Below are 26,922 nucleotides of genomic sequence, written 5' to 3' on the forward strand. Positions count from 1 at the left end.
TGTGGTTTTTCTTGCTTGGTTTCACATTTTTATTATTACAGGCACCTCCCTGTGACTTTTTGTCCTTCCACATGCACCACTGTAGTCCTTTTCTTAGTTTCCTCTGCTAACAGTAAGCTGACCCAGAGCCCCTTTGGGCTTAGTTAATTATTTCACCTGCTGCCATACCACGTGCTCCCTTTGTGCAGATACTTCCTCTGCTGAGCCTTCGCATCATCAATATGCTTGAGGTTGGCTTTCCCATCTGCCCAGGAGCATAGCCTGGTCCTGGGGCGCTGCCAGCAGCTCTCTAGGAGAGTGTGCTGCCCTTACCCAGGTGAGTGTGTCCCTTTAGGAGCAGGATAACTGGATTGGAGGTGCAGGCTGTCCCTGGGGACATAGAGCATACTGGCCAGCAGCAGCAATGGGTGGCCTTTAAGAGCTTGGGTGCCCTTAAACTCCATGATGCAGATGTGCTGGGGGAGAATTAGCCTTACAAACTTGCATTCGAGATAATCCGTGCAAGGGGATTAAGAAGCTGTTTCCTGGTAAGTGGGATGCTTGTTCTTTGTGTTCAGTTCAAAGTGTTGAATGTATTTAAAGGAGCTGTCCATGACCTCACTGATTCTTAGACTGGTACAAGCAGCCAGGCTCTGAGTGAAAGCAACACAAGAATTTTCTAAAAACTCCCAGTACTCCAGCTGGAGTAATAATGATCTAGATGAAATTTAAATCCTCTCTTTTCCTAAAAATGGCTTTCTTGGGATTTCCAGAGGCTGGGGACAGAGCTGGCTAGGGGCTGCAGGGGAGCATGGGATGGGTGAGCAAACTCTGATGAAGTGGGTGCTGCTGCTGATCTAGATGACTCTGATTTTTTTCCCCAGCAGCAGGGGGAAGGTGCACGTCATCGGTCATCCTACCTCTGACAGGACTGGGGACTGCTGTGCTTACGTCAAGAGAGCCCCCGTCTTGCTGCCTGAGGTGGGGGCTGCTTATTTGGGGCACCAAATAAAGTGTTTTTTGAAGTCTCCATGTTGTGAGATGCTGGGGGAGCGCAGAGAACTTTACTGGCATATTAATGAGGTTGCAAACTCCTTTGATTTAACTCCTCACGCCCCTGGTCACCTTGAGAGCTTTCAGGGAGAGGAGGGCATGGAGCTTCCTGCTCAGTGTCTTGAAGGTCTGATGATGGGTCAGACTGTCTTCCCTGAGTACTAACTGGCTTAACAACCTCCCTTGGCCTATTCTACTGCCAGGAGCAGTGCCAGCCCTTGCAGGGAGCTGCCTCTGTCATCTCTGCCTCACACCTCAGCAGTCAGTGGCTAGTCTCCGGTGCCAGAGAGAGGTAGGGAATTGCAGGCAGGTCCTAATGTAGCTGGTGGGGTTGGTGAAACTGGTTACATGTTTTGTTGGCCTCAGACAGGAGAAATGGTGTCGGAGAGCTGAATCACACTGACACAGATGCAAGCTTGGGATGGTGAGAGGTTCTCTGGACTGTGCTGTGTCTCCATCTCTCTCATGGCTGCGTCTAATCTAGGCTGGGGGGCTTAGCTCCAGGCTAAGTCTGGTCTCCTGGGCTTTTTCCTGAGAGTTTGTCTTATTTCCATTGAATTTTCAGCCCCTGGAGCATTAGCAGGTAGCTTGGCCAAGGCAACCTCTTTTACCTGGGCCACCAAATCCAAGGAAGGGCTCGCCGTGGCCAGGAGTGTCCCTGGAACCTGGTGGCAGCCAGGCCCTGGCACTCACTAGAGACATGTGCCCTGGCCCTTGTGGGGTTTGGGGGGACGCTGGTGTGGCACGCTCCGCCCCAGTTTCTCACCAGCATTCTTTGTTCAAACATATATGAATGTAGATCAGGTGAGCTGGGTCTCCCCCAAAAAAAATCCAGCCAAAGCCCATCTGCTGTTCTTCATAGAGCCCCTTCCCCTGCCTACTGGCATGCCTTTCCCTGTTGGTTTGGCCTGGTGGGCTAAACTCAGCTGTGAGACACTCTCTCAATTAGTTAAGTCTTAAGTGCCTCATTAAATGGATGAAATTACTGTTTTCCTCCTGAATTTTAGAGCTGACTGCAGCAGGAAACCCTGAGGGATGACCACACTGGCCCATCCTCTGCCAGGAGCTGCCTCTGTCCATGAAATGCCAAGTCCCAGCTGGCACAAGGTGTTCATGTAACCCCTTCCCTGCTGCTTTCTCCTGACTTCAAGACATAAATGTGTTTGAGAAGCAAACCATGTGGGAACGAGCTCCTGGCAGCTCTTGCCTGCGCTGTGCTGCTAGTGCCTGGCCAGTGCCCTGGCACGGGGGACCTGCCCTTCCCAGACAAGCTGTTGTTTTGGCGGAGCCCCGCTCCCCATCCCAGTGGCTTTTACAGCCCAGGCTGTCCTGGTGCAGATAGCTCCAGACTGGAGAGAGACCGCAGGGAGGTGGGCTGGGAGATCACCTTCAGGGATTGCAGTTATGGGCAAGGAGTGAGGAGAAAAGAAAAACAAACTTTTATTTTATGGATTTTAAGGAGAGATGGGATCCCTCTCTTCCTTGACCTACTAACTAGGCAGTGTGCTGGTGGGATTTGCTTGTGTCTAAGATGGGAGTCTGCTTGATGCAAGTGCCAGGTGACTGGCTCCTGGCGGGTCTTCAGGTGCTGTGTTTCCAACCAACCTCCTCAACGCCTCTGCTCAATGAGTGGATATCACCAGGGAAATGACCAACCTCTGCCTTATCTGTGAAATTAGCACCTTGTTTTCACTAATCCTCTGAGCCTGACTCTTGGGCTCATGTTTGAGCCCAGCAAGACTCACTTGAACACTTTGCACTCTCCCAAAGGGTCTTCTGGGAGGCCTTGGTTCCAGCAGGGAGCTCTTAACCTCATTTCCAAGCTTTGCTTCTCACATGTGAAACTTAAGGACTCAAAATTCAGGTCCTGAGAAAGCTTTACAGCCCTTGGTCTCAATAGATGTCAGAGAACAAAATAGCTCTGAAACTCAGAGGAGAAACGAGGGTTAAAAATCCCTGTGGGCTGGGGATATCTCCATCCCAGTGCAAGTCCAGGCTGTAGCGGCAAAGGATGTTGGCGTTTAGGGGTGCAGGAGGTGGGACAGCATGGCTGGGAGCCAGGAATGGGATCGAGCTTTGAAAAACAGGTTTCTGTGCCTCACCTTGCCTCGTGCCGGGCCCCGTTGCTGATAAACCTCGCAACCAACAACTTTATTTTGTCGCTGTTGCTGCGTGTAACAGAAGGAAACTGCGGTTATTGCACTTCCTGGCCACGAGCCGGCAGGCAACTGAAAGCTCCTGCGTTTGCCAGACCTTTGGGACGGGTGGCGAGCTTTGGAAGCCCCTGAGACGAGGGTAGCAGCCTCTCTCCCCTCGGGAGGTGCTGCTGGTGAGCCACCAAAGGCTCTGTGCCGGCACGGTTTGGTTTTGCTCTCTGTGGCTGGGTACTTTGATGGAGAACGAGGTAGGTGCTGGTTTTATATGGGCTCCCAGAAATGGAGAAGCTGTTGCTCCACATTGCACCATGCTGGGTGAGGCTTCCGCCATGGATTTGGGCTCCCAAATCCTCCTTCAAGGAGGAATGATGGCCCTGTCACAGCATTCTCCCAGCCCTATGGAGGCTGCCTGCATCCTCAAGGGCAAAGCGAGACTTACTTCTGGTTTGCTCCATATGGATTGGGCTGGATCCGGCAGCCTTGACACAGAGACGTGAACGGAGCTGGAGCTGCCGGACCGTGGCTGGTAGAGGGGGAAGCGTCTGGGGGACTGTTGTGGTACAGCCCTGACTCCGGCGGCAGGTTTCTGCATCACTCTGCTCTTGATTCCTAAAGGAGGCTGAGGGAATGAGGTCTTCATGCACCAGCAGCTGAGGTTTGGGGTTGGATACCCTTGTAGCGGGGGGGGGGGCAGAGCTGGGGTCGAGCCCCATGATCTGGTCTTGGCAAACAGACCTGTTGTGTTGAGGATTTTCTTTCTGGAGCCAGGAGCAGTCCCAGCCCCTCGGCAGGAGCCAGCTGGGTTGATGCTCCATTTCAGGAGCCTGACAAAGAGGGATGAAATCTGCGGTGCTTGACGGTGCTGGTACTGCTGCTGTAAAGGCAGAGCTGTTTCACGAGGTCAGCATCATATAGCTGTGTTTTCGATCCCTTTTGTCCTATAAATTCTCTCTATTTTTATCTCCCTGGTCCAAGGGACGCTTTTTCAGGGCCAGCCTGTCCCCAACGTCCTTGTAGTGCCTGGCTCACTCTGGGAGCTGGTAAACCAACCAGGAGCTTTTCCATCCCACTTTCCCATCCTAGTCCAATGGTTTCAAATTCTTTTAGTCTGCCCTGTTCCTGTAGATCTTTCATGCTCATCTACATTAAGAAAAGCCAACAGGAGAGGCTGAAGCTGCCTGATGGGAGCAGGTCCCACGCGTGCTCCTGAGCACAGTGCATCAGCTGCTGTGCAGGGAGGGACACTGCTGGGAGTAGGTGACGCGGTGATGGCACTCCTCCACCAAATATGATGTCCCATAGCAAGTCTCAAGCAGTTCAAGAGAAGGGTCTGCAGCAGTTCTTGACAGTGGTTTCCCAGGCAAGGTCCTGCAGTGGGCGGCTGCAAGAGATGAGCTCAATTTGCTGCAGGCTGCTGCTCTTTGAGGTTGCAAAGTACTCCACGCTTTTCTGAGCAGGAGCTCTTGGTTTATATTTAATTAATTTGCCTTTCAAAACCTCTTTTCTGCCTCTGCAGATTGTACAGTCCTTTTTCTTGCCGGTGAGAATCAACAAAGCCAAAGCATGGTTGCCCAGAGGGGTGGGAAGCAGAGAGCATCACTGCCATGGGGCTGGGCAGCTGGAGCTGAGTGTTGGTGGTGGCTGGGCAGCCAGCGAGGCCACCAAGGAGCTCTGCCTTCCCACTCCACACCACGCAGTGGGCATTCAACACTGCTGTGGGTGCAGAGCCTTGGATCTGGCCGCTTCAAAGCATCCATTTGAGCTGGTAAACTTGGAATTGGAGAAGTCTGCCCACGCTGCCAGTCGTTTAGCCGTCGGGCAGGCTGGTGCAGAGCTCAGTGGGGATCTACTACAGGTTGGTGACAGTCCCTGGGTGTGCAGCGTCCCTGGGCTGTCCACCCAGCGCCGAGGTAGGACGGTGGTGATGCTCCCTCTGTAGCTGGGAGTCTGTGGGTGCACGCTGCCACCAGCTGGACTTGTGTTGGCTCCAGTGTTTTTCCAAACCCAGCGCTTAATGGTTTGGGAACTGCACAGACCTTTTTTTCCCAGGGGAGGCTGTCTCCTGGGGTGTTTACTTCTGTTTGTGGGTCTCCCCAGAGACCTCAGACAAGTTTGCAGCTTCTCTGACATTTCCTTTTGCAATCCTTCAAGTTGCTCACAGCAAATGCTTAGACGAAATATAAAATTGCGCTGAGGTGAGGATTCCTCCTGCCAGTTTTGCGTGTGGCCGTGGCTTGCTCACTCTTACAGCTCTTGGTCTGTATATATATTTGTATTTATCCTTAACTGAAAGGTTGGGCATTGTGACTTTGGGGGAAGAATGTCCCATTTTGGTAGCAGGCGCTTATCAACACTTGCAGTCTTTCCCAGCATGTTGCAGGAAAGGGATTTTCAGTGGAAGATCATGCACTCATGGATTCATGGCTCTGAAACCAGCCTGTCCATGGGGTGGTTGGGGCTGGTAAAACCAGGCTGCAAGGACAGATGTATGGGCTGGAGGAGCACTGGGCAGTGGTTGCTGCTGGTTCCCCCCCTTTTTGGCACAGAAACTCTCTCTCTCACCCCTGACCTCAATGCCCTGGTGTTTCCCTTTCCCTCCTCAGCCTGGAATAGTGTCTCCTTTCAAACGAGTCTTCCTAAAGGGTGAAAAAGGTCGGGATAAAAAAGCCCAGGAGAAGGTTACAGAGAGACGGCCTCTGCATACGGTGGTGGTGTCCCTGCCTGACCGCGTTGAACCAGATGTGCTGCTGAATGACTACATCGAGAAAGAAGTGAAGGTAACACCTGCATGGCTGGGGCTTGTATAAAGGCATGAGAGATCTTCCATGTATAGGTGCATTTAGCAGCCTCTAAATAGGGTCTTGGGCCACCATGCCTTTGCTCTGTGCTGATGGCATATTTCTTGCAGTAGCTGGTGTGTTCAGGGGCGTGCTTAGCGTGCGCATGCTGTTAACGGTTTGGTTCTTCTTTTCCAGTATTTAGGTCAACTCACATCCATCCCAGGGTACCTGAATCCCTCGAGCCGCACGGAAATCCTACATTTGATCGATAATGCAAAGGTGAGTGCTCAGCGTGTTGAATGACCTGCTCTGCGTACTCTTTCTCTAACATCCAGCAAGAGAAAAAAAGATGTTTATGGAGCTTCCTCGGAGCTTGTTCCTGGTCTAACTGGTGCCCTCTGTCCTGGTGTTACAAATGTGGGAGGGAAGCCCGTTACCAGACGGTTATGAAAGGGAAAATAATTCATTAAATCAGTGTAAATATGTTTATTTTAGAGAGCACACCAGCTCCCAGGGCAGCTGACCCAAGAACACGATGCCGTCATCAGTCTCTCTGCCTACAACATCAAGCTGGTGTGGAGGGATGGAGAAGATCTCATCCTCAGGGTCCCCATCCATGACATCGCATCTGTTTCCTACATCCAAGATGACTCCTCTCATTTGGTTGTGCTGAAAACAGGTAGGTTGTGGCCGGCACGGGCAGGCTGTAGCCTTGTGGTTGGGGTTTGCCGTGTGTTTTGGGGTTGTGGGGCAGAAGCCCACAGCAGCCGGTATTGCCCATGTGTGGGACGGCAGCTGGCCTGACCAGAAACAGGACACAGGCAACGCTGGGTGAGCACAGACCAAAACTATTGGTGTCCTTCACGGAATCCTAGAACGGTTTAGGTTGGAAGGGACGTTAAAGATTATCTAATTACAGCCCCCCTGCCATGCACAGGGCCCCCTTCCCCCAGCCCCGGTGGCTCCCAGCCCCGTCCAGCCTGGCCTTGGGCACTGCCAGGGCTGGGGCACCCACAGCTGCTCTGGGCAGCCCGTGCCAGCGCCTCGCCGCCCTCACAGGGAAGGATTTCTCCCTCATATCTTGTCTCCTGCCTCATGTTATTTTAATCCATCCTTTTCTGGCGGGGGTGGAGGAAGGACTGGGGATATATGTGTCTTCTGAGGGTGCTGTGACTCGCAGAAGAGTGAGCACACTGGGAGAGGTGAAGGATTCTGGAGCTGGGCTGGGTTGAGTCTGGAGATGAAGTGCAAGTTCATGTGCAGCTTAGAAATTCCCCTCGCAGCCTGTCCTCTGGCAACTGCCAACCCCCAGCTGAGAGCTATCATTTACTGACTCGCAGGAAAGCGTAACAGTTTTATTCTGCATTGCCCATCCTGCTCCAGTCTGTGGGGTCCTCTGTGGATGTCAGCAAAGAGGAAAAGCAAGGAGAGCAGCTAGAGGCAGCTCCTCCAGCCTGGTCCCCATGCGTGTTGGACCTGCCCTGCTCTTTGCAGCCCTTGTACAGGTTGCTGGGAGGATTTTGCCATGAAGTTCAATGTCTAAGTGCCCATGTTGAATAACCAGGGTGATACCTACCGCTTCTGACACACCTCACTTCTTATAATACCTGGAGAGGGCCTTGAGTCTGTCCCCAGCAGCTCTGCCGTGTGTCAAACCTGCGTGGTTTTGGGCTGGAGTGTTTGGGGAACACTGAGCTACTTAGAAGATGTAATGACAGAGATTTACCGGATTATAAACCCCGTGACAACAAAGGACAGTCTATAGAATAAATGAGTAAGTGACTTAGAAGACTGTAATTCTGCTGATGGATTTCTGAGACTGACTAAGCCGTGGAAATGAAGCCAGTGATTTACAGAGTTGTCAGAAACCAGCTCTAAATTACAGGCTTTCCATTCAGAGACTTTGGCCCTGGGCAGCGTTCAGGTAGAGTTCCTGGGCTTCTGAGAGTTCCCTCCTCCAGGGCGTTTTCTCCTGGCTGTGGGATCCTCTGCTCTCCCCACAAGCCGCCTGCTCAGAGGACAGCTTGCTGTGCAAAGACTCCTTGCTGTTCTCTCCCTGCCTCAGCCTTTCCATCATGACTTCTCCTCTTTCTCAGCTCAGGACCCTGGGATCTCCCCAAGCCAGAGTCTCTGTGCGGAGAGCTCCAAAGCGCTTACTTCAAGCTCGCTGTCTGAGAGCGGAGTGGTTCCTGTCGAAGCTTGTTGCTTGGTGGTCCTGGCTACGGAGAACAAAGTAAGACTCAAAACAGTTGATTAAAACTCCATCCCACGTCGGGATTGCCTCCAGAGTCACCCTCCAATCCAAAAACTTGGGACTGAGATTGCCGGGAGGTTTTCTGACTCTTAGACCAGGGTTGCCACAAGTTCTTGGGTGATTGAGAGCCACAAGCCCCAGGGTGGCCTCATCCTACACCCCTCAAGTGTCCCCTCTGTTACGTGACCAGGTACTTACCTGGCCATACATTGTGTGACACACATAGGCCTGGTTTTAAGACTGCAGGGTGTGGATTGGGCTTTGCTGGCACACAGGATGCTTACCTGGAGGAGGAAACCTGGTCCCTGCCCCAGCTCCGGGACCTGATTCGGACACGAGAGGGTATCAGAAGATGGTTGTCCCTTGGTGGTGGTGCCTGCTGCCCAGAGCTTTCTCCAGCAGCAGAAAATCTGTGAAGACAAGTGAATCTGTCTCACAACAGGATTTTACTAACCAGGGCATTTCCTGATGCTGACCTGGAAATTTGTTTCATCCGGTGTCTGCATCCAGAGATTCTGATCTCGGTCTGTGTGTTCCCACTTCTACAGCAGGAACCCTTTTCCTTCAGGGTGGAGTTTTGCTCACCTTGGTTTTGGCTCTGACACTGTCTTGAGTACCTGCATGTATTTGGGATGTAGGTTATGTAGTGAAAAGCCTAGGGAACTGAACTGAGGAGTAGGACAGAGCACTGGTATGAAATCCGTGTGCTAATTAATAGCTGCGAGTTGATGGAGCATCCAATCTCCCATTGCTTGGGTCTAGGCAGTTGAAGAGGGCTGGAACGCTCCTCTGGCAGTATGGGAGGGTGATGAGGGGTGATATATCTCAGGAGTTTGTTTGCTGTAACACCAAGGAAAAATCCCATGGGAGGTAGCTAATGAGATTTGAGGTTTGTCACCTCCAGCCCTGGAGACCCTGTGGGTCAAGCAGTGTCTGGGATCTTGGATGAGTGAGTTCCCTGTCCTCACTGGGAGGACCACCCCCTCACAAATACAGCACGCTGCTGTCCCACGTGGTGCGCCCACCATAGGGAGCCGAAGAGAAGGGCCGCTGTGGTTTCTTCTGCCTTGCACCAGCCCTTCTTTGCTCCCTCCCCAGGTGACTGCCGAGGAGCTGTGCTCACTTCTCAGCCAAGTCTTCCAGATAGTTTACACTGAATCCACGATAGACTTCTTGGACAGAGCAATATTTGATGGGGCATCCACACCGACGCGGCACATGTCCTTACACAGTGGTGAGTCTGTGCTCTCCCGCTTTGCTTGTTTCTTACCGGGCCCTCGTGAGAGTCTCTCCCCATCTTCACTGGTACCCATCACCTCTCTTCTGCCACGCTCTGAGGTCAGAGCCAGCCTGGCCCAGCCTTGTGTGAAGTATTTAAAAAAAAACCCACCCTCCTCTGCTTTAATTGTGAGTTGGATGGGCACGAGGGCTATCTCCTGCCTGCAGATGTCTCCCCAGCTGGGCCATGGGACATCAGCCATCATCCTTTTTCCCTATACCCTTTGCCTCTCTATTCATGTTGGACGCAGGCACTTAATAAAACAGGCCCTTTGCGGTTCTGCATCTCTGCTGAGTCTGTATCCGGTCCTGACACAGCACCGCTCAGCCCCGTCCCCACTGCCTCCCACCTTCCAGCTGTGAAAGCTGAGTCAGACATCTGTGCACATAGGTCATGGGCTGGGAAGAGCACCCAGTTTCTGCCTCTCAAACTCCATGTCTCGAATGTTTTCCTTGCAGATGACTCTTCTACAAAAGTGGATGTTAAGGAACCTTACGAAACGGAAGCAAGCACTTTGTAAGTTAAATGCGGTACACTGAACTCACGGGGCGCTTGGGCTTATTAGTGCAGCCTCACTGCCAGGTTTAAAGCCCCTAGAGCAGGAACTGCTGCAGTCTGCACATTGAAAAGCTTCTGCTCAGTCTGGCTGAAACGTTGGGTGGTGTTTTTACTGTCCGCGTGCAGTGCCATGGTCCCTGCCTCCGCAGCGTCCGTGGCTGGATTGTTCTGCCACCTCAGGTTTCCAGAGAAGGTCGTGTACACCATGTATGCACAGTCCCCTGCGTCAGCAAAGCAGGGCCACGATGCTCGTCCGGCTGCTTTGTCTTGATGAAGTCCAGCTGGAATTGCAAGAAATGGTTCCCCCAAAACCCTTTATTTTGGAAACTTTTTGCCTCCTGAGTCGGTGACTGCTGAAAACATTGATAGTGTTTGTGGGCTGAAAACCTGACACACAAACCAGTTGTTTAAAATTGACTGATGCTGTTTGAAAATTTCACATTTAATGCCAAAATGAGGTGTTTTGAGACTTCTCCGCGCACTGTTCCAAGATAAGAAAGCAGTTAGAGGGGATATTTGCCCACACAGGGCTTAGTTTTCAGCAGGTCACGAAACCAATATAGTTAAAGTCCTCTGGCTGCGTGGGAGCCTTCAGATGCCCTTGCGAGCCGAAGGCTGCCAGCCTTATCGCAGAGAGAGCGCTTCTCCACGTGCTTCTGCTGTTCTGGCTCTCCCGTGCCGCAGCCACCAGTGGCAGCAAGGCAGAAGGTACCCAAGGAGCTCTGGAGGACTCACCATCTGTTTGTGTTTCAGTTCCTTTCCAGAAACCTTGGATGCAGGTGACAACTCCCCCTCTTCCTTCTCCACGCAACAGTCTCCACACATTAAGACAGTGAGTGAGAGTGAGCTGAGCACCACGGCAACAGAGCTGCTCCAGGACTATATGATGACGGTAGGGTGTCCTTGGGTCTCAGGACAGGGTGGAGGGATTTTCTTCCCTTTAGGGTGTTGGCACTCCTGGGATTTGGGTTCATTGCCTTGGCGTGTGGAACATGTGCCTATGCTGTGTAGGAACACCTCGTTCTCCTTTTCATACAAGTTGTGCTTGGAGGCCTTGTGGGACCTGAATATGGGCTCACTTCCTTCTCCTGCAGGAGCATCCCCACCCCCTTGTCCCCTCTCACTATGTAAAGGCATGTCACGCCATCCACGGCATGCCAGGTCCGTCACATCGTGACTCACAGCCCCTGCGTACGCTCACAGCTTGTCCTCATTTGAAAGCTGCCAGCTCAGCAGTGAGTTGCACCAGCCTGTCCTGCTTTTCCATCAGGATGAGCTGGTTCATTACTGCAGCTCTTACCAAACAGTAATAAATCTAATCACCAACATTCCCAGGGCTTCCCATCATCTCTTCCTCCTTAAAAATCAGCAGTGTTTGCGGTGTGCTTCTCTTCCGTAGCTCCGAACAAAACTCTCTTCCCAAGAGATCCAGCAGTTCGCAATGCTCCTGCACGAGTATCGCAATGGGGCTTCGATCCATGAATTCTGCATCAACTTGAAGCAGCTCTACGGGGACAGCAGAAAGTTCCTGCTCTTGGGTGAGTAGCAGCTGCCAGGGATTAGTCATGTGTGACCGACCAAAGGGAGAGCCCTGGCCCATGCCTGGTGCCCATAGCTGATGCACCATGGGCAGTCTGGCGGGATGTGAGGGGGGTGAAGGGCTGGGCGTGGATGGCATAATGATTCTTTGGGGTGTCACCAGGCAAGGAGCAACAGCTCAACCCACCTCTCCTTTGGCGATGCCTCTTTCCTGAGGACACCTGGGTCCATGTAGCTCAGCCGCTGGTCTCAGAGGTTTGAGTACGCTTCAACATTACAGAATCCCAAAATGGTTTGGGCTGGGGACCTTAAAGACCCCCCCAGTCCCACCCCTGCCACGCGCAGGGCCCCCTTCCCCCAGCCCCGGTGGCTCCCAGCCCCGTCCAGCCTGGCCTTGGGCACTGCCAGGGCTGGGGCACCCACAGCTGCTCTGGGCAGCCCGTGCCGGCGCCTCGCCGCCCTCACAGGGAAGGATTTCTCCCTCAGCTCTGATCTCCATCTGCCCTCTCTCAGCGCAAAGCCGTTCCCCCTTGTCCTGGCGCTGCAGGCCCTTGGGAAAAGCCCCTCCCCAGCTTCCTCGCCGGCCCCTTTGGGTGCTGGAAGGTGCTCCAGGCTCTCCAGGAGCCTTCCCTTCTCCGGGCTGAACAGCCCCAGCGCTCCCAGCCCGGCTGCACAGCAGAGGGGCTCCAGCCCTCTGGCCATCTCCGTGGCCTCCTCTGGCCCCGCTCCAACAGGTCCGTGCCCTCCTTATGCTGGGGGCCCCGGAGCTGGAGGCGGCGCTGCAGGGGGGTCTCAGCAGAGCGGGGCAGAGGGGCAGAGCCCCCTCCCTCGCCCCGCCGGCCACGCTGCTGGGGATGCAGCCCAGGGCACGGGGGGCTTTCTGGGCTGCGAGCGCACGTGGCCGGGTCATGTCCAGCTTCTCGCCCACCAGCACCCCCAGTCCCTCTCCTCAGGGCTGCTCTCCCTCCTGACTGCACAGGGAGCCTGGTGCCCTCTCCAGCCCAGACACCAGGCTTTTCTGTGCCTGCTGGGAGCAACTGTCCTGGCCCTTGCCCAGGTGCAGCACCTGACACCAGGTGATTCTGGCCTCAGAGGTGCCGTTCACCTGGGCACCTGCGTTCCCTGGAGCTTCACAGTCCCGGAGGGAGGGCGCATGCCCTGCCAGGGGAGCAGCACTCTTCCGTTCCCCTTCAGTAAAAGGGGGCTGGGAGTCTCAGAGGCTCTTCACGTCACTCCTGCTCAGACTCTCTGCTTTGATTTTGGCATTTATAAGCTGAAGGAGAATCAGTAACAAGAGCCTGTGGAGTTGGGGCAGGCACACGTGGGCCGGAGTGGGTGCCTGTGCTCTGGCCCCAGGCAGGCAGGGCTCCCCCAGCCCCCTTCTCTTTCCTTTGTTCTGGGAATCTCGCAGCGCAGCTGGGCGCCTCCGCCAGCACAAAGGCATTTTCTTTCTGTGGTGCGCACGCAACCAGCTTGCTTTTAACATCACCGCTGCTGAAGCTGGCATGACAGCAAGGTAGTGTGCTGGGAGGCTGACTTGATATTGCCATTGAAGAGCAGAGCCGACTTGCTTTTCCCAACCTGAGCCATCGCACTGGTGCCGTGCTCTCCTCGGGCACCCCACAATCCGTGCGAGATTGAGAAGTGAGGAGAAGCAGATCTTCTGCCCAGACTGTGCTAGAAACCTGTAAAAGTGGTTTGTTTTTTTTAAGTTTCTGAATACCCCAGGTTTTCTTCCAAGCAGTTTGGGTAGTGACTGTAGTCTTAAATCTGGAACAGACTAGAGGGAGTAGGGGGGCACCTCAGTTTTGGCCAGTAAGGACATACACCGTGGCCAGAGGAGGGAAAAGGCTGATGCTCAGCCTGGCAGCAGCTCTGTGGTTGCAGCTGGAGCACAATCAGGCCCATCTGGAGGAAAAGACATTTAAATAGCCTTAGCTTTATATATATATAAATATTTATATATATAAAAATATAGAAACACCTCTAATTAGAAAGAGAAATGAGTTTGTTACTTAAAATCCTCAAAGGGTAATTTAATAATAAAACAAGCAGCATGTCTAACCTGTGTCACAATGACCCTCTCTGCTTTGCAGCAGGTGACAGCCACCCCACCAGCGATGCTGGCCCATGGTGGGATGCACAGAGGGAGACAGGAGAGATGCTCCTGCAGCTGCCCTGGCCGTGCTCCTTTGGGGGCCTGCGTCAGGGCTGGTGCTGTTAGAGCAATAAGCTCAGTAAAGCTGGGCAATATGTTTCGGTGAGGAATTAGATGATGAGCCTTTTGAGCTCAGAAAATCCCACTTTAGCAGGATTTTGTCCTCAGTGGGCAGCAGCTGCCATTCTCAGGGGTGTAAATGGGAAATGTGGCCATGAGCTGGGAGCCCCAGCCCCCCAAAACAGGCTCCTCCACCAAACCCTGGGCTGTTTCAGGGAGCTGGGGCACAGTGTTGCAGCTGGCCTCTGCTGGAAGGCTCTGAATCCCTGGGGAATTTCAGACAGCTGGGCAAATCCATGTGGAAATCTGTCCCCTGGTGTCTCCCCTACGTGCCTGTGCTGTACAGAACTCATGACGATGATGATAACTGTTTCCTTCTCGTGTTTTCTTCCCTGATCCAGGTCTTCGCCCCTTCATCCCTGAGAAGGACAGCCAACACTTTGAGAACTTCCTGGAGACCATCGGGGTGAAGGATGGCCGGGGCATCATCACAGACAGTTTCGGGAGGTACAGGCGGACGCTGAGCACTACCTCCAATTCCACCACCAACGGCAACGGCGCTGCCGGCAGCTCTGATGACCAGTCTGTCCCTTCGGAGGAGGATGAGTGGGACCGAATGATCTCACACATCAGCAACGACATCGAGGCCCTGGGGTGCAGCATGGACCGCGATTCCTCCTGAGAGCAAGCTGGGGGAGAACGGCCCCGGCAGCTCCCCACCCGGGGAGGCTCACTCTGGCACCCTCCCAGAGAGACCCCGCAGCAGTGACCGTCGCTCTGGAAGAGGTTTTGGGGCTAGATCAGGATGTAATTACTCTCCCATCCTCGTTAACGGCTCCAAGTGGCTGTTGGCCGGCGGCCAGTGCCCTCTCGCCAGGCTGGCACGCTGCAGCAGAGGACCCCAGGGCAGGAGCCTGGCCTGCAGCTGCCTCTGGTTTGGTTTTGCCAGTGCAGCGGGGAGACAAGTCGGCTACAACCCTCTGCCTGGTTTACAGTTTTGCACATGGTATCCCTGTTGTAACTGCTCTCTTCCTCCTCCTCTTCTTCTTCCTCCCCCTGTTTTTGAATGAAGTTTACCACAATGTGAATTATTTAAACCTTTTGTTGATGTTGTCGAAGCATTTCGGCTCCAGACTCACAGGAGAAACTGCCGATGGTGGTGGCGGCCGCCGGCTGCACCGTGAGCTTTTTGCTTACACTGCTGCAGCCTGGCCCGCAAACCCCATCCCCCCGGCTTTGCTCAGGAATAACGGGGGGGCCCAGGGAGGCACAGGGGTGCACAGCCCATGTGTTACCCACCACTGGGCTTGTTCTTGGCCCCCCAACACCAGGCAGGCAGCTGCTGGTGCCTGCCAGGGCGTCACCTTCCTGCCAAGCACAAGGACTTGCCCCACGCACCCCCCCCAAAGTCTGGGAGACCCCATGGTCCTCCCTGGCACCTGGTCTGGGGTTCGTGGTGCTGGTGGGATGTCATGGGGCGGCTGCTGGGGCTCCCTGGGGACCGCGCTGTCCCTGGGGGCCCCCACCTGGACAGGACAGCTGATCCAGGACCCGCTGTCAGAAATTTCATGGGGGGGCCACAAGTTGTGCTGTACATGTTGTATATATTTTACATACCGTTATAAATACACACTTATTTTTTTAATCTGTATCCCCTGCCAGAGGAGCACTCCCATGCAGAGGGAGATGCTGTTTGCGGAGGGAGGGGGACATCCGAGAGAAGGGTCTGGGGGGGTCCCCAGTTATCCTGGTGCCACAGCCAGGCAAAGGGTGGGGCTGGAGAAGGGATGGGACAGCAGTGGCAGCACCCAGGGGTCTGCTGATGTCTCTGGCACCCATGAGTGGCTTTGGCCAGGTCCTTTGTGCAGGTGCCAGCTGCTGGAACCAGGGAGGGGGCTGGCTGGCCCCGGTGGCTCAGCAGTCTGGGGGGGTCTGGCCTCCTCCTGTGCATTCCTCTGCTCCTTGTCCCCAAAGCCCCCCCAGTGCCTTCAACCCTGGCTCTCCCTGCACAACCCCCCTGGGGCCGCACTCCAGCCCCCTTACTCCCTGCCAGCAACTCCCTACTTCACCATTACCCTTACTGGTGTCTCCTCGCTGCCATCCTGTCTGTCCAGCCCAGGCAGAGAGCAGCCTTCATCCCTCCATCCTCTCCCTCCCCAGGCCCTGCTGCTCCAGCTATTTCTTACCTGCCTTCCCGGGATCGCAGCCGCCAGCCCTCGGTACGATCCAGCCCGCAGCTGCCATCCCATTTCACCCGATTTCAGCTGGGGGGTCTTTAAGGACCCCCAGGACTTTTAGGGGGGCACACTGTCAAGGCACCCCGGTGCCAGGGACAGGGCTGGGACACAGCCTGTGCATCCTCTGACAGACAGCCCTTCCCTTCCTTTTTCGAGGCTGATAAATTCCAGAGCAGGAAAGAGGCAGGGGACGTCCCAAAGGGGGTCCCCCAGCAACTGAAGGAAGAGATCTGGCCAGGACACATCCATCCAGGAGAGCATCTTCCCTAGGAACAAACCTGGACGGAGCAGCTCGCGGTTTCCTCCTCCCGGCACACGTTTTGGCTGCAGGAGGGGGAAGATGAGGGTCCTGGCTCCGTCCCCCAGCTCCAGTGTCCCTGGGACTCAGGGACCAGGATTTTTTCCTTCTTCAGCCCAGCACAGAGCTGGGGGAGCTTTAGTGCCTTTTTATGATTTACAGATTAAAAAATTGCACATGTGGCTGCTCAAGTCATTAAAGACTTAAGGAAATTTGGAATTAAAAGAAAAGCCCTATTTTTGACACAATTGTATACGGAGAACTATAAAACAAGCTGTAACAGCTCGCGGTGGTTTGGTTTTGTTTGTTTGGGGTTTTTTTTTCTTGTTGTTTTCATATACTTCAGTGGGAAATGGGACTTAACTCTGGAAATAACCCTGCGCTGCGGCACTCTGGGAGCGAGTGGACAGCGGCTGCCACCGGGGCTCTGCCGCCAGCGTTCCCGGCACCAGCGGGGGTGGTGGATGGATGGATGTACGTACGTGTCTGCCTTCTGTACGGGGTATTTGTTACCGGTAAATATAATTCTGCACCCAACCGTGGTTTGTCTCATTGCTTAAGGCCTCGCTCACCTCCCCTGGCCCTTGCCAAAGCCCGGCTTCCTTAAGTGCCTCTGAATTAGCAACGGGGGGCAAAGCTCTGATGCCTTCCAGAGCATCCTGGCCTCTACCACCCCATCCAGTGCCACCACAGGGGGCTCCCAGAGCTGTCCCACCGCATTGGCCTCTCCACAGCCATCACCCCATCCCGCTGCTGGGAACCAGGGTGCCCCAGGTCCGCCCCCCGAGCACCCCCAGGGACCAGACCCCCAGCACCACGGGGCGGCCCAGCTCCCTCCCCCCCCCAAATCACCACGCTGGGAGGCGGCGTGCGATCCAAGTGATACATGAGGCCGTTTATTGAGCGTTACAGACTCAGAGGAGGATGCGGGGGGCTGAAGGAAGGATGGTGGGGGCTGGGGGGGGGGGCGGGAGTAACTGTGCATCTATACAGGGGACCGGGACACCCCCGGCTGCTACATGGTCAGCTCCTGTGGGAGAGAGGGAGAGCAGAGCGTCACAGACCCCTGCAGCACCCCCAGTTCACGCTGGGACAAGCAGCAGACACCACACCACACACCCCCATTTGTAACCCCCCCCTCCCCCCCCCCCAGCCCAGCCACTCACCATGATGGCGTTGACAATGTCGTTGTTGTTGTGCCGAAGTGCCCGCACGGCTTTGGGGCGCGAGACATTGGCCTGGGCCATCACCAGCTCAATGTCCCTCACCTCCAGCCCCGTCTCATCCACCTGCATTGAGGGGACAGCACCGTCACCCCCCCAATGTCCCTGGGACACGCAGGAGGGGTCCCTCCGCCCCCCTCCCCAGCACCCACCTCCTCCTCCTCCTCGCTCTCCTCCTTGATGGTGAGAGTTGGGGCCGTCTCCGTGATGAGGGGCGAGTGCTCCATCGGCACCTTGAACTTCTCCGCTGCTGCCTTGTGCACTTGCTGTGACAGGTCCTCGATCTGCAGCAGGGTGGCAGAGGGGCACAGGGTCACCCACCTGTCCCCACAGACCACCAGCCCCAAGGATGGGACCCCCCTGACCCCTTAGCCCCCCCCCCCCCCTCACCTTGGCTTCCCCAAAGACGATGTAGATGTCGGATGCGGGGCTCTTGAAGACATCGGGTTTGGTGATGACGAAGAGGATGTTCTTGGACTTGCGGATGGTGATGCGGGTGACACCATGGATCTGCCGCAGCCCCAGCTTGGACATGGCCTGGGGAGGGGGGACACACACAGGGGTCACCCTGTGCCCCCCCCCCCCCCCCCCCCAGCACCACCACACCCAGAGCAGCCAAGGAGCTGCCCCATCCCCCCAGCAACACCCCAGAGCCCTGGGACAACGGTGAAAGCAGGGATGTGGGGCAATGCTGGGCCCCCACCCAGGATGGGGAGCCCCCCCCAGAGTGGGGGGAAGCCCCACAACACCCCCCCCCAACTGCCCCTGCCTGGGGTAATCCCCCCCCAGCCCATCTTACTCCCTCAAACCCTGATATGGGACAGGGACCCCAGTGTCATGGGGGACCCCCAGACAAACACAGGGGGTGGGACCCCAGTACTACAGGGGATGCCCAAGCCCGTCCAGGGGTTCCCAGCCCCTCTTGGGGACAAAGATGGGGACCTCAGTGCCATGGGGGACCTTCACCCAGAGGCCCCCAGCCCAACCCAGGGACCAAGATGGGGACCCCAGTGCCATGGGAGACCCCCTCATCCACCCAAGGTCCAGGATGAGGAAACCCCAATCGCATGTGGGGACTGTGCCACGGGGGACAGCCAGCACCCCAGGGACCCCCAGCCCCACCCTCGGACCCTGTCCCACCTTCCTAGCCTTCTTCTCACTCCGGCTCTGCTTCGCCTTGCTGACGGTCTCCTCCCCGGTGCCCAGTGAGTGGGTGAGCTGTGCCTGCCAGGGATGGGTGGGTGAGGGCAGCCCCTGACCCACCACTCGGTGGGGGGTCCCCACTGCCCCCAGCTCCCTCAGACCCCCCACACACACCTGGGTCTGGGCTGGCGGCGGCTCCGAGCCCTCAGGCTCCTCCAGCTCAGGGATGGACTCGTCGTTGCTATCCGACTCATTACATGACCCTGGGGCCAAGCAGAGGGGTGGGATGGAGGTGGGTGCCCCTCTAACCACCCCCAAAATATGGGGGGAACCCCTTAGAGCCCCCCCTTCTTACCTTTATGGTTGGCCTCGCAGCGGTGGGGGGCCGGGGGCTGCTTGTCCTGGCGCAGGGCGATGCCGGCGGCTTCCCGCAGGCGCTGGATCTCGGGGCAGGGGTAGGGGGTCTCCGCCTCACTCGAGGAGCTCGACTCCGACTGCAGGGACCCCCGGGGGGGGCCCCGGCTGCCCATCCCCACCTGCCTGCCTCGGGCCTCCTTCTCCTTGCGTGGGGAGGGCTGGGGGGCTGCAGGGGGGCTGGGTTGGTGGTGTGCCCGCCCCCCCAAATTCCCCTATGTGTGTCTGAACCCATCCTGCTCATACCACCGCCCACCTGGGGACACCCCAAAGGGGACCCCCAGCACCCAGCAATCCCACCCTGGTCCCACATAACACCCCATAGCAGGGGGGGGGCCTGAGCTGCTGGTGCCCCCCAAAATCCCCTATGTGGGGTTGAACCCAGCTTGCTTGTCCCTGTCACCCACCCGGGGACTCTCAAAGAGGACCCCCAGCATCCCACCATGGGGGATGCCCACCCCAGCCCCACTCAAATCCCCACAGCAGCAAGGGATGGCTGCAGGAGCTAAGGGGGGCTGGGGGGTGCCAAGCTGGTGGTGCCCCTCCACCTCCCAGAACCCCCTCCATGGTGTTGAACTCAGCCTGCTCACTCCATCTCCCCCCCGGGACCCCCAAGGGGGACCCTCAGCACCCCAACATGTGTGAGAACCACCCCATCACCCACCCTGGGACCCCCAAAGGGAGCCCCCAAGCACCCCACCGTGGATGATGCCCACCCCAGCCCCACAGCAATGGGTGGGTAGGTGTCAGGGGGGTCTCTTACCCTCGAGGTGCTTCCTGGAGGGTGGCAAGACGGACGGGCGCTCCTCGCCGGCGGGGAGCCCTGAGGTGTCCTGGGGGCCGCGGGCCAGATCCGGGCACGGTGACGGTGGCGCGGCGGCAGGAGGAGGCACTTGGATGAGTTCGGGGAGCAGAGGGGAGGGGGCCCACGGTGGGCTGGGAGGCTCTGGGGGGGCTTCTTCCCTGACTGGCTCTGGAGGGGGCTCTGGCTGAGCATCCCCCTTTTCACCGGCACCCAGAGCGGGCTGGGGGCTGGATTCAACCCCCACCATCACCTCCTCTTCCTCCTGCTGCTTGGGGGGTGCCGGGGGCTCGCTGGGGGGGGCATCCGCCCCCAGGACTTTGGCATCGGTGTCCCCAGCAGTCTGGCCCAGGGGCTCATCACCCAGCTGGGGGGTGGGGGGCTCATGGGGGGGCAGGGGCTCCTCCCTCCCCCCATCACTGGGGGGGCCCTCCAGGGGCTCTGCTGGGAACTCGGGGGGCTCCGGGGCCCTGGGGAGGAGGCGAGGGGCTGGCAGGTCCCCAAAGGAGCCCTGTAACATGGCGGTGACCCGCTGCCGGTCCTCCCGGCGCTGCCAGGCCGCCCCGCTCTCCGAAAAGGCACCGGGTGGTTGGAGCAGTTCAAGGGGGGCCGGGGGGACCCCCACGTACACCTCCCGCTCTGAAGCGGTGAAAACCAAGGGGGGGATGGTGGGGGGCGAGGGGGTCAGGCAGAGGGCCAGGCAGCGACGGGCAGCATCCTCATCCTCCTCGGATGGGGGTCTGGGGGGCACAGCCGCCTCCCCCGCGCTGTCCTCAGGTGCGGTGAAGAAGCTGGAGTCGGTGCGGGAGCGGGACGTCTCCAGCAGCTCCGGGGAGGACTCCTCTGAGGAGGCGGTGGTGGCATCCCACTCCTCCGGGACTTCACCCATATCCCCAGGGATGTGCACCATCATCCCCTGCACTGCAGGACACACCATCACTGGTGGCTCCAGGGACTCACTGGCCGAGGTGGTCCCATCCTCCGGCTCCTCATTGGCAGCACTGGGGGACATGTCCTGTGGAGGTGGGGATGGGGCCATGATGCCATCTGGCAGGCTGGGTGTCACCGATGGCACCAGGTCAGCAGCTGCAGTGTCCAGCTCATCAGGTGTCACCAATGGCACCAGGTCGGTGGCTGCAGCATCTGGTGGGCTGGGTGTCACCAGGCCAGTGGCTGTAGTGTCCAGCTCATTAGATGTCACCAATGGCACCAGGTCAGTGGCTGCAGCATCTGGCAGGCTGGGCATCACTGATGGCACCAGGTTGGTGGCCACAGCATCTGGTTCCTCTGGTGGGCAGGGCATCACTGACAGCACCAAGTCAGTGGCTGCAGTGTCTGGCTCATCTGGCTGGCTGGGTGTCACTGATGGCACCAGGCCAGGGACGGTGGCTGCAGTTTGCAGCTCATCTGGTGAGTTGGGCATCATCAATGCTTCCACATCTGTGGCCACGGCATCTGGCTCATGCAGGGGGCTGGATGTCACCAATGGCACCAGGTCAGTGGCCACAGTGTCTGGCTCATCCAACAGGCTGGACGTCACCAATGGTGCCAGGTCGGTGGCTGTGGTGTCTGGCTCCTCTGGTGGGCTGGACATCACTGGTGGTACCAGGTCAGTGGCCACGGTGTCTGGCTCCTCTGGTGGGCTGGACATCACTGGTGGTACCAGGTCAGTGGCCACGGCGTCTGGCTCCTCTGGTGGGCTGGACATCACTGGTGGTACCAGGTCAGTGGCCACGGCGTCTGGCTCCTCTGGTGGGCTGGACATCACTGGTGGTACCAGGTCAGTGGCCACGGCGTCTGGCTCCTCTGGTGGGCTGGACATCACTGGTGGTACCAGGTCAGTGGCCACGGCGTCTGGCTCCTCTGGTGGGCTGGACATCACTGGTGGTACCAGGTCAGTGGCCACGGTGTCTGGCTCATGCAGGGGGCTGGATGTCACCAATGGCACCAGGTCAGTGGCCACAGTGTCTGGCTCATCCAACAGGCTGGACGTCACCAATGGTGCCAGGTTGGTGGCTGCAGTGTCTGGCTCCTCTGGTGGGCTGGACACCACTGGTGGTACCAGGTCAGTGGCCACAGTGTCCAGCTCATCTGGCACACTGGATGCCACCAACTGTGCTAGATCAGCAGCCACGGTGTCTGGCTCATCTGGCACACTGGGTGTCACCAATGGTGCCAGGTCAGCGGCCATGGTGTCTGGCTCATCTGGCACACCGGGTGTCACCAACGGTGCCAGGTCAGCGGCCACGGTGTCTGGCTCATCTGGCACACCGGGTGTCACCAACGGTGCCAGGTCAGCGGCCACGGTGTCTGGCTCATCTGGCACACTGGGTGTCACCAACGGTGCCAGGTCAGCGGCCACGGTGTCTGGCTCATCTGGCACACCAGGTGCCACCAACGGTACTAGATCAGTGGCCACGGTGTCTGGCTCATCTGGTGGGCTGGACATCACCAAAGGTGCCAGGTTGGCAGCAACAGCATCCAGCTCGTCCAGCGGTGTGGACATCACTGATGGTGCCAGGTCAGCGGCTGTGGTGTCTGGCTCACCTGGTGGGCTGGGCGTCACCGATGGTGCCAGGTTGGTGGCTGCAGTGTCCAGCTCATCGTGGCCATCAGCGGCTGCCAGCTCAGTGCTCCCCACTCTCACAGTGCCAAGTTCACTGTCACTGTCACCATCACTCCCATGGCCGCCCTGGGGCTCCCCATTGGCTGGCACCATGGTGACATCCCCCAGGCTGTCAGTCTGAGGGTCCCAGGGCTCCCCGGAGCAGAGGCTGGGGGGCTGCAGGATGCTGCTGCTCACTGCTGGCCCCTCTCCCAGCACTGCCGCGTTGGAATCATCCCTCAGCACTGGCTCCTCCTCAGCACCTGGCATCACCTCCGGCTCCTCCGGGAGCTGGGGGGCCTCCAGCAGGGGACAGCCCCCCAAGACAGCATCTGGCTCCCACGGGACATCAGGCTCCAGGGCTGAGACCTCCTCCAGCTCCAAGGAGGAAGAGGAGGATGTGAGGAAGGTCTCGCCGTCTGGCTCCACGCTGCCTTCTCTGGAGTGTGCCGGGGGGGTCCCAGCACCATCCTGCTCCAGCATCCCCAGCTCCATCCCCTCGGCACTGGCACCCTCCACAGCAGGCACCGGCTCCTGGGCACGGCGATGCCGGGGGGACCCCCCTGGTGAGGGGGGGACAGCCAGGTCCATCCCGGCATGAAGGTGGAGCTCGATGCCACCGTCCCCCGAGGCCGCGGCGCCAGGGGGAGCAGTGCTGGTACCGGGGGGCCCCCCCTCAGCCCCCAGGGCATGGCGCTCGGTGCCGTACAGCCGCTCGTCCTCCTCGCCGTCGTAAGCAGCCGAGTCAGAGGAGGCGGAGGTGTCGTCGTGGAAGGCAAAGGACTCGTCCACCCCCTCAGTGATGGAGGTCTCGGACAGCGAGTGCAGGAAGGAGGCCGAAGTGCTGCCACCTTCCTCCTCCTCTTCCTCCTCATCCTCCTCCTCGCCGGAGAGGGGCAGGGGGGCCGTGCCGGCGGGCAGCGGGGTGATCTCCACCGCCTCGGCCTGGAAAAGCAGGCTGCCGCGGAAGGGCAGCAGCGCCGCCGGGATCAGACCTGCGCCCCCTGACAGCTCCCACTCCTCATCCTCCTCTTCCTCCTCCAGCGTCTGCCCATCATCATCATCTTCATCCCCCGGCGGGGCAAAGGATCCGTCTTCCTCCTCTTCGTCATCATCCTCTGGAGAGGGCGGGGTGAAGGCGGGAGGATGCTCCAGGCAGGGCAGCACCACCAGGTCTTCGGCCTCAGCCTCCTCAGCCTCAGCCGCCGCCATGGCTTCGGCCTCTGCCACCAGGTTGGGGGAGCAGGACGGGGAGGTGCTGGCCGTGCCCGAGCTGCCCCAGCTGCCCCCCTCGGCCGTCATGTAGGAGCCGGAGGGAGAGGTGGGGGGGGAGCAGAGACCCTCACTCTCCCCATCCGTCTGCTCCTCGGGGGGGGGCTGCAGCAGCCGGGACCCCGTGACGCGGATGGGGGTGGATGGGGCTGTGAAGAAGAGGTCAGGGTCCAGGGCGGTGGGGGGTCTGCCCTGGGGGGGCTCTTTGGTGGGAGCAGGGAAGGGGCAAGGCACAGCAGGCGGGGGTGGCCCCCCCAGCAGCTCAGGGGCGGTGGGGGAGCGTGTCTCCTCGCCCATGACAATGCGGGTGTCCAGGGGGTCTGCGGGCAGTGGGGGGCAGCAGGTCTCGTCGGGGGGCACAGCAGCAGGGGGGCCAGGGTCGCAGCTGGCCCCCTCGGGCTGTGGGCGAGCCTCCTCCTTGGCAGGCATCGTTGGGGGGCCCGTGGCCGGCAGGGGGGCTGCGGAGAGAGGGGAGACCCCCCCCTTCAGTACCATGGCCCCCCCCAGGGTCAGAGAGAGAGCACAGGAATAGGGAGGGGACAGCCAGGGTGCTGCTATGGAGGGTCACCCAGCCAGGCTAGTGGCACCCCCCCCACCCGGGGGGGGGGGAGGGCCCAGAACAGGGTGCCCCCCCCCGAGCACCTAGGAGGAGCACCTACAGGGCTTGATGATGCCGGAGATGACTTGGGGGGAGGGGGAGAACTGGCTACCCCCACCCAAAGCAAAGCACTAGGGGCCAGCCACAGGGTTCAGTGACACCAAGAGGTGACTCTGGGGGTGGGTGGGGGCACCGCAACAGCCCACCCCCTCCCTCAGCCCCTCTCTAGGGGCACAAGGCTATAGCTGCAGTACAGGGGGCTCAGACCGAGGTAGCCCTAAGCAATAGGGGGACCCCACATCCCCCCCTCGCAGCATCACCCCACACTCACCCATGCACTGGGTTTGCAGGTACTTGGTCCCTCATTGCTCAGGTGTGAGCAACACAGCACCCCCCACCCTCCCCCCAAAGGCTCCCCAGAACCCCCCAACTCACTCCCCACACTACCTGAGACCCCCAGGGGCAAATCCATGGGGCAGAAGCAACCAGGACGAAGCCCCCAACCCAACAGAAGCCTATGCCCCCCCCTGGGACTTTATATAGGGGTGAGGGGGCGGGGCAGGGCCGCGGGGGCTGCTGGAAAGGGGGCGGGGCCTCACCTGGGCATTTAGCGGGCAGCCCCCTGCCCCGGGGCACGTGTGAGCAGAGAGGGTACCCCCTCCCCCGGGCTTTTTCATTCCTGGGGGCGCTTAAGGGGTTAATTTGGGGGATGTGTTGCCCACGGTGTCCCTCAGGCTGTGTCTCCCCAAAGTATCGCCTGGGGGTTGGCTCCCCCCTACGCTGAGGGGGCCGGGGTCCCCTTAGCCCTGCCCCTCCCCACCGCTACCTGGCCAGACCCCCCGCAGCTGGGGGGGGGGGTAAGGCCCCTGCACCCCGCCCCGGCTGCCCCGGGCACGGGGGAGCCCTCACCCCCCCCTTGCCCAAACCAGCCCCTTTGTGGGCTGAGCCCCCACATCCCCCCCAAGCCGTTGGGGGGAAACTGAGGCACGCGGGGGGGTGTGTGACAACAGGAGCCCCCCGCCTCCTCCCCGCTGTCCCCGGGGCCGCGCGTGCGGGGTGACCTTGGGCCGCGGCTCCGCGCCGCCCGTGCCTCAGTTTCCCCGCCCGGTGCTCTCCGGGGGGGTGGGATGGGGTTGGGTGGGGGGCTCAGCCTCTGCCTCCCCTGCTTCTGCTGAGGCCTCCCGGTGGGTGCGTGTGTGTGTGTGTGTGTGGGGGGACAGCCTAAGGCTGGTCATTGCTGAAGGGGGGGGGGTCCCCACAGTCACCTCCCGGGGTGGTACCGGGGGCGCTGGCTGTGGCCGGTCCCACATCCTCCCGTCCCGCACGCCCCGTCCTCCATCGCCGCATCCTCCCGTCCCGCACCCCCCCGTCCTCCATCGCCGCATCCTCCCGTCCCGCACCCCCCCGTCCTCCATCGCCGCATCCCTCCGTCTTCCATTCCCACATCCCCGCCCCGCCTCACCTGCCGCCGCGCCCTGCGGGCCGCTCCCGCCGCTCCCGCTCCCGCTGCCGGCGGCGCCCCGCGGCCGCTGCGCGCTCACCGCCTCCCCGGGCATGGCGGGGCCGGGCCGCGGGGCCGCTGCCGCCGCGCTGGGGCTGGCGCTGGGGCTGGCGCTGGGCGAGGGCGGCTGCGCCGGCGGGAGCGGAGCATTAGCGGGGCTGCGGGGGGGCCGCCGGGATCAGCCCCGTCATCCCAGATGATGTCAGCAGGTTTTTTTTTTCAGGGTTTTTTTTTTCCCTCCCTCCCCCCCCCCGCCTTTTTTTTTCTGATTTTTTTTTTTTTATTATTCCCCCCCCCCCCCCCTCGGCAGGGAGAAAGCGGGGTGTGTGCCAGGCACTGCGGCGGTGGGAGGGGAGGGGAGGGCCCGCGGGCCCACCCACCCCGGCGCTGCTTGCATCAGCTCCGCCGGGGGGGGGCCCGGCCTCAGTTTCCCCAGCTGGGCTGGGATTGATAAGAAAGAGGATGGAGCCGGGATTCTATCCATTCCCGCCCCCCCAAAAAAAACCAAAAAAAAACCAAAAAGGAAAAAAAAATGGGTGCTGAGCACCCAGTGGCACCCTGGGTGTGACTGCTGGGGGGGCAGTGGGCAGAGCCCTCCTGAAGCTGCCGGTGGTGATGCCACATATATGGGGGCAGACCGTGGTGCCCCCACCCTGCGCGTCCCCAGGGCATCGCCCGGGTACCGCTGAGGAGGCAGGATGGGTACCTCCGCTGTCGCCATGGGAACGGCCCTTCTCTCGTCTCCGTGGTGAGGATGGGGATGGTTTGCTGGCAACGGGTGTGTGTGTGTGTGTGTGATACCCGGTACCCCGTTCTGAGGTTGGCGGTGGGGAGACCCCGGCTGGCTGGAGCTGGTACCCCCCGGCTCATCCCGCTGCCTGCACCCACCCCCCCCCAAAGGATGCTGGAGGGGGAAACTGAGGCATGGCGCTGGCGCCTGCCGCCGGGCACGGCGCGGGGCTGGCAGCCAGCAGGGCACGGTGGGGGGCTGGCTGCCACCCCGGGCACGCAGC

At 59.1% G+C, this 26,922-nt stretch overlaps 2 protein-coding genes across 4 annotated transcripts in view; one reads left to right on the top strand and one right to left on the bottom strand.

The window, feature by feature from the left end:
• The window catches only part of CCM2 (CCM2 scaffold protein), a 40,767-nt gene extending 23,879 nt beyond the window's left edge, over positions 1-16,888 (top strand). Inside the window, exons 1-10 of one of the 3 annotated variants that reach the window (XM_080385787.1) lie at positions 1,281-3,436; positions 5,792-5,965; positions 6,164-6,247; positions 6,464-6,647; positions 8,065-8,201; positions 9,321-9,456; positions 9,960-10,017; positions 10,813-10,951; positions 11,459-11,597; positions 14,218-16,888. In XM_080385787.1, coding sequence (XP_080241913.1) covers positions 3,425-3,436; positions 5,792-5,965; positions 6,164-6,247; positions 6,464-6,647; positions 8,065-8,201; positions 9,321-9,456; positions 9,960-10,017; positions 10,813-10,951; positions 11,459-11,597; positions 14,218-14,498 — 1,344 coding nt within the window. In that variant the 5' untranslated portion in view covers positions 1,281-3,424 and the 3' untranslated portion in view covers positions 14,499-16,888. Of the gene's footprint in view, positions 1-1,280; positions 3,437-3,797; positions 4,089-5,791; positions 5,966-6,163; positions 6,248-6,463; positions 6,648-8,064; positions 8,202-9,320; positions 9,457-9,959; positions 10,018-10,812; positions 10,952-11,458; positions 11,598-14,217 lie in introns of those variants that run through there. The other 2 variants (XM_080385785.1, XM_080385786.1) reach the window with 2 other exon arrangements.
• Positions 16,889-17,220: 332 nt separating this feature from the next.
• LOC308063185 (uncharacterized protein) lies at positions 17,221-26,778 on the bottom strand. Its single transcript, XM_080385804.1, has 10 exons — positions 25,871-26,778; positions 21,640-24,268; positions 19,895-21,462; positions 19,073-19,300; positions 18,892-18,980; positions 18,715-18,798; positions 17,965-18,111; positions 17,727-17,858; positions 17,518-17,640; positions 17,221-17,381 (listed from the first exon to the last, which is right to left on the bottom strand). The coding sequence occupies exons 1-10, from the start codon at positions 25,962-25,964 to the stop codon at positions 17,367-17,369; spliced, it is 5,109 nt and encodes a 1,702-aa protein (XP_080241930.1). The 5' UTR covers positions 25,965-26,778; the 3' UTR covers positions 17,221-17,366.
• Positions 26,779-26,922: the final 144 nt, after the last annotated feature.

This window comes from Falco punctatus (assembly GCF_963210335.1).
Source record: "Falco punctatus genome assembly, chromosome: 4".
Classification (NCBI taxonomy): domain Eukaryota; kingdom Metazoa; phylum Chordata; class Aves; order Falconiformes; family Falconidae; genus Falco; species Falco punctatus.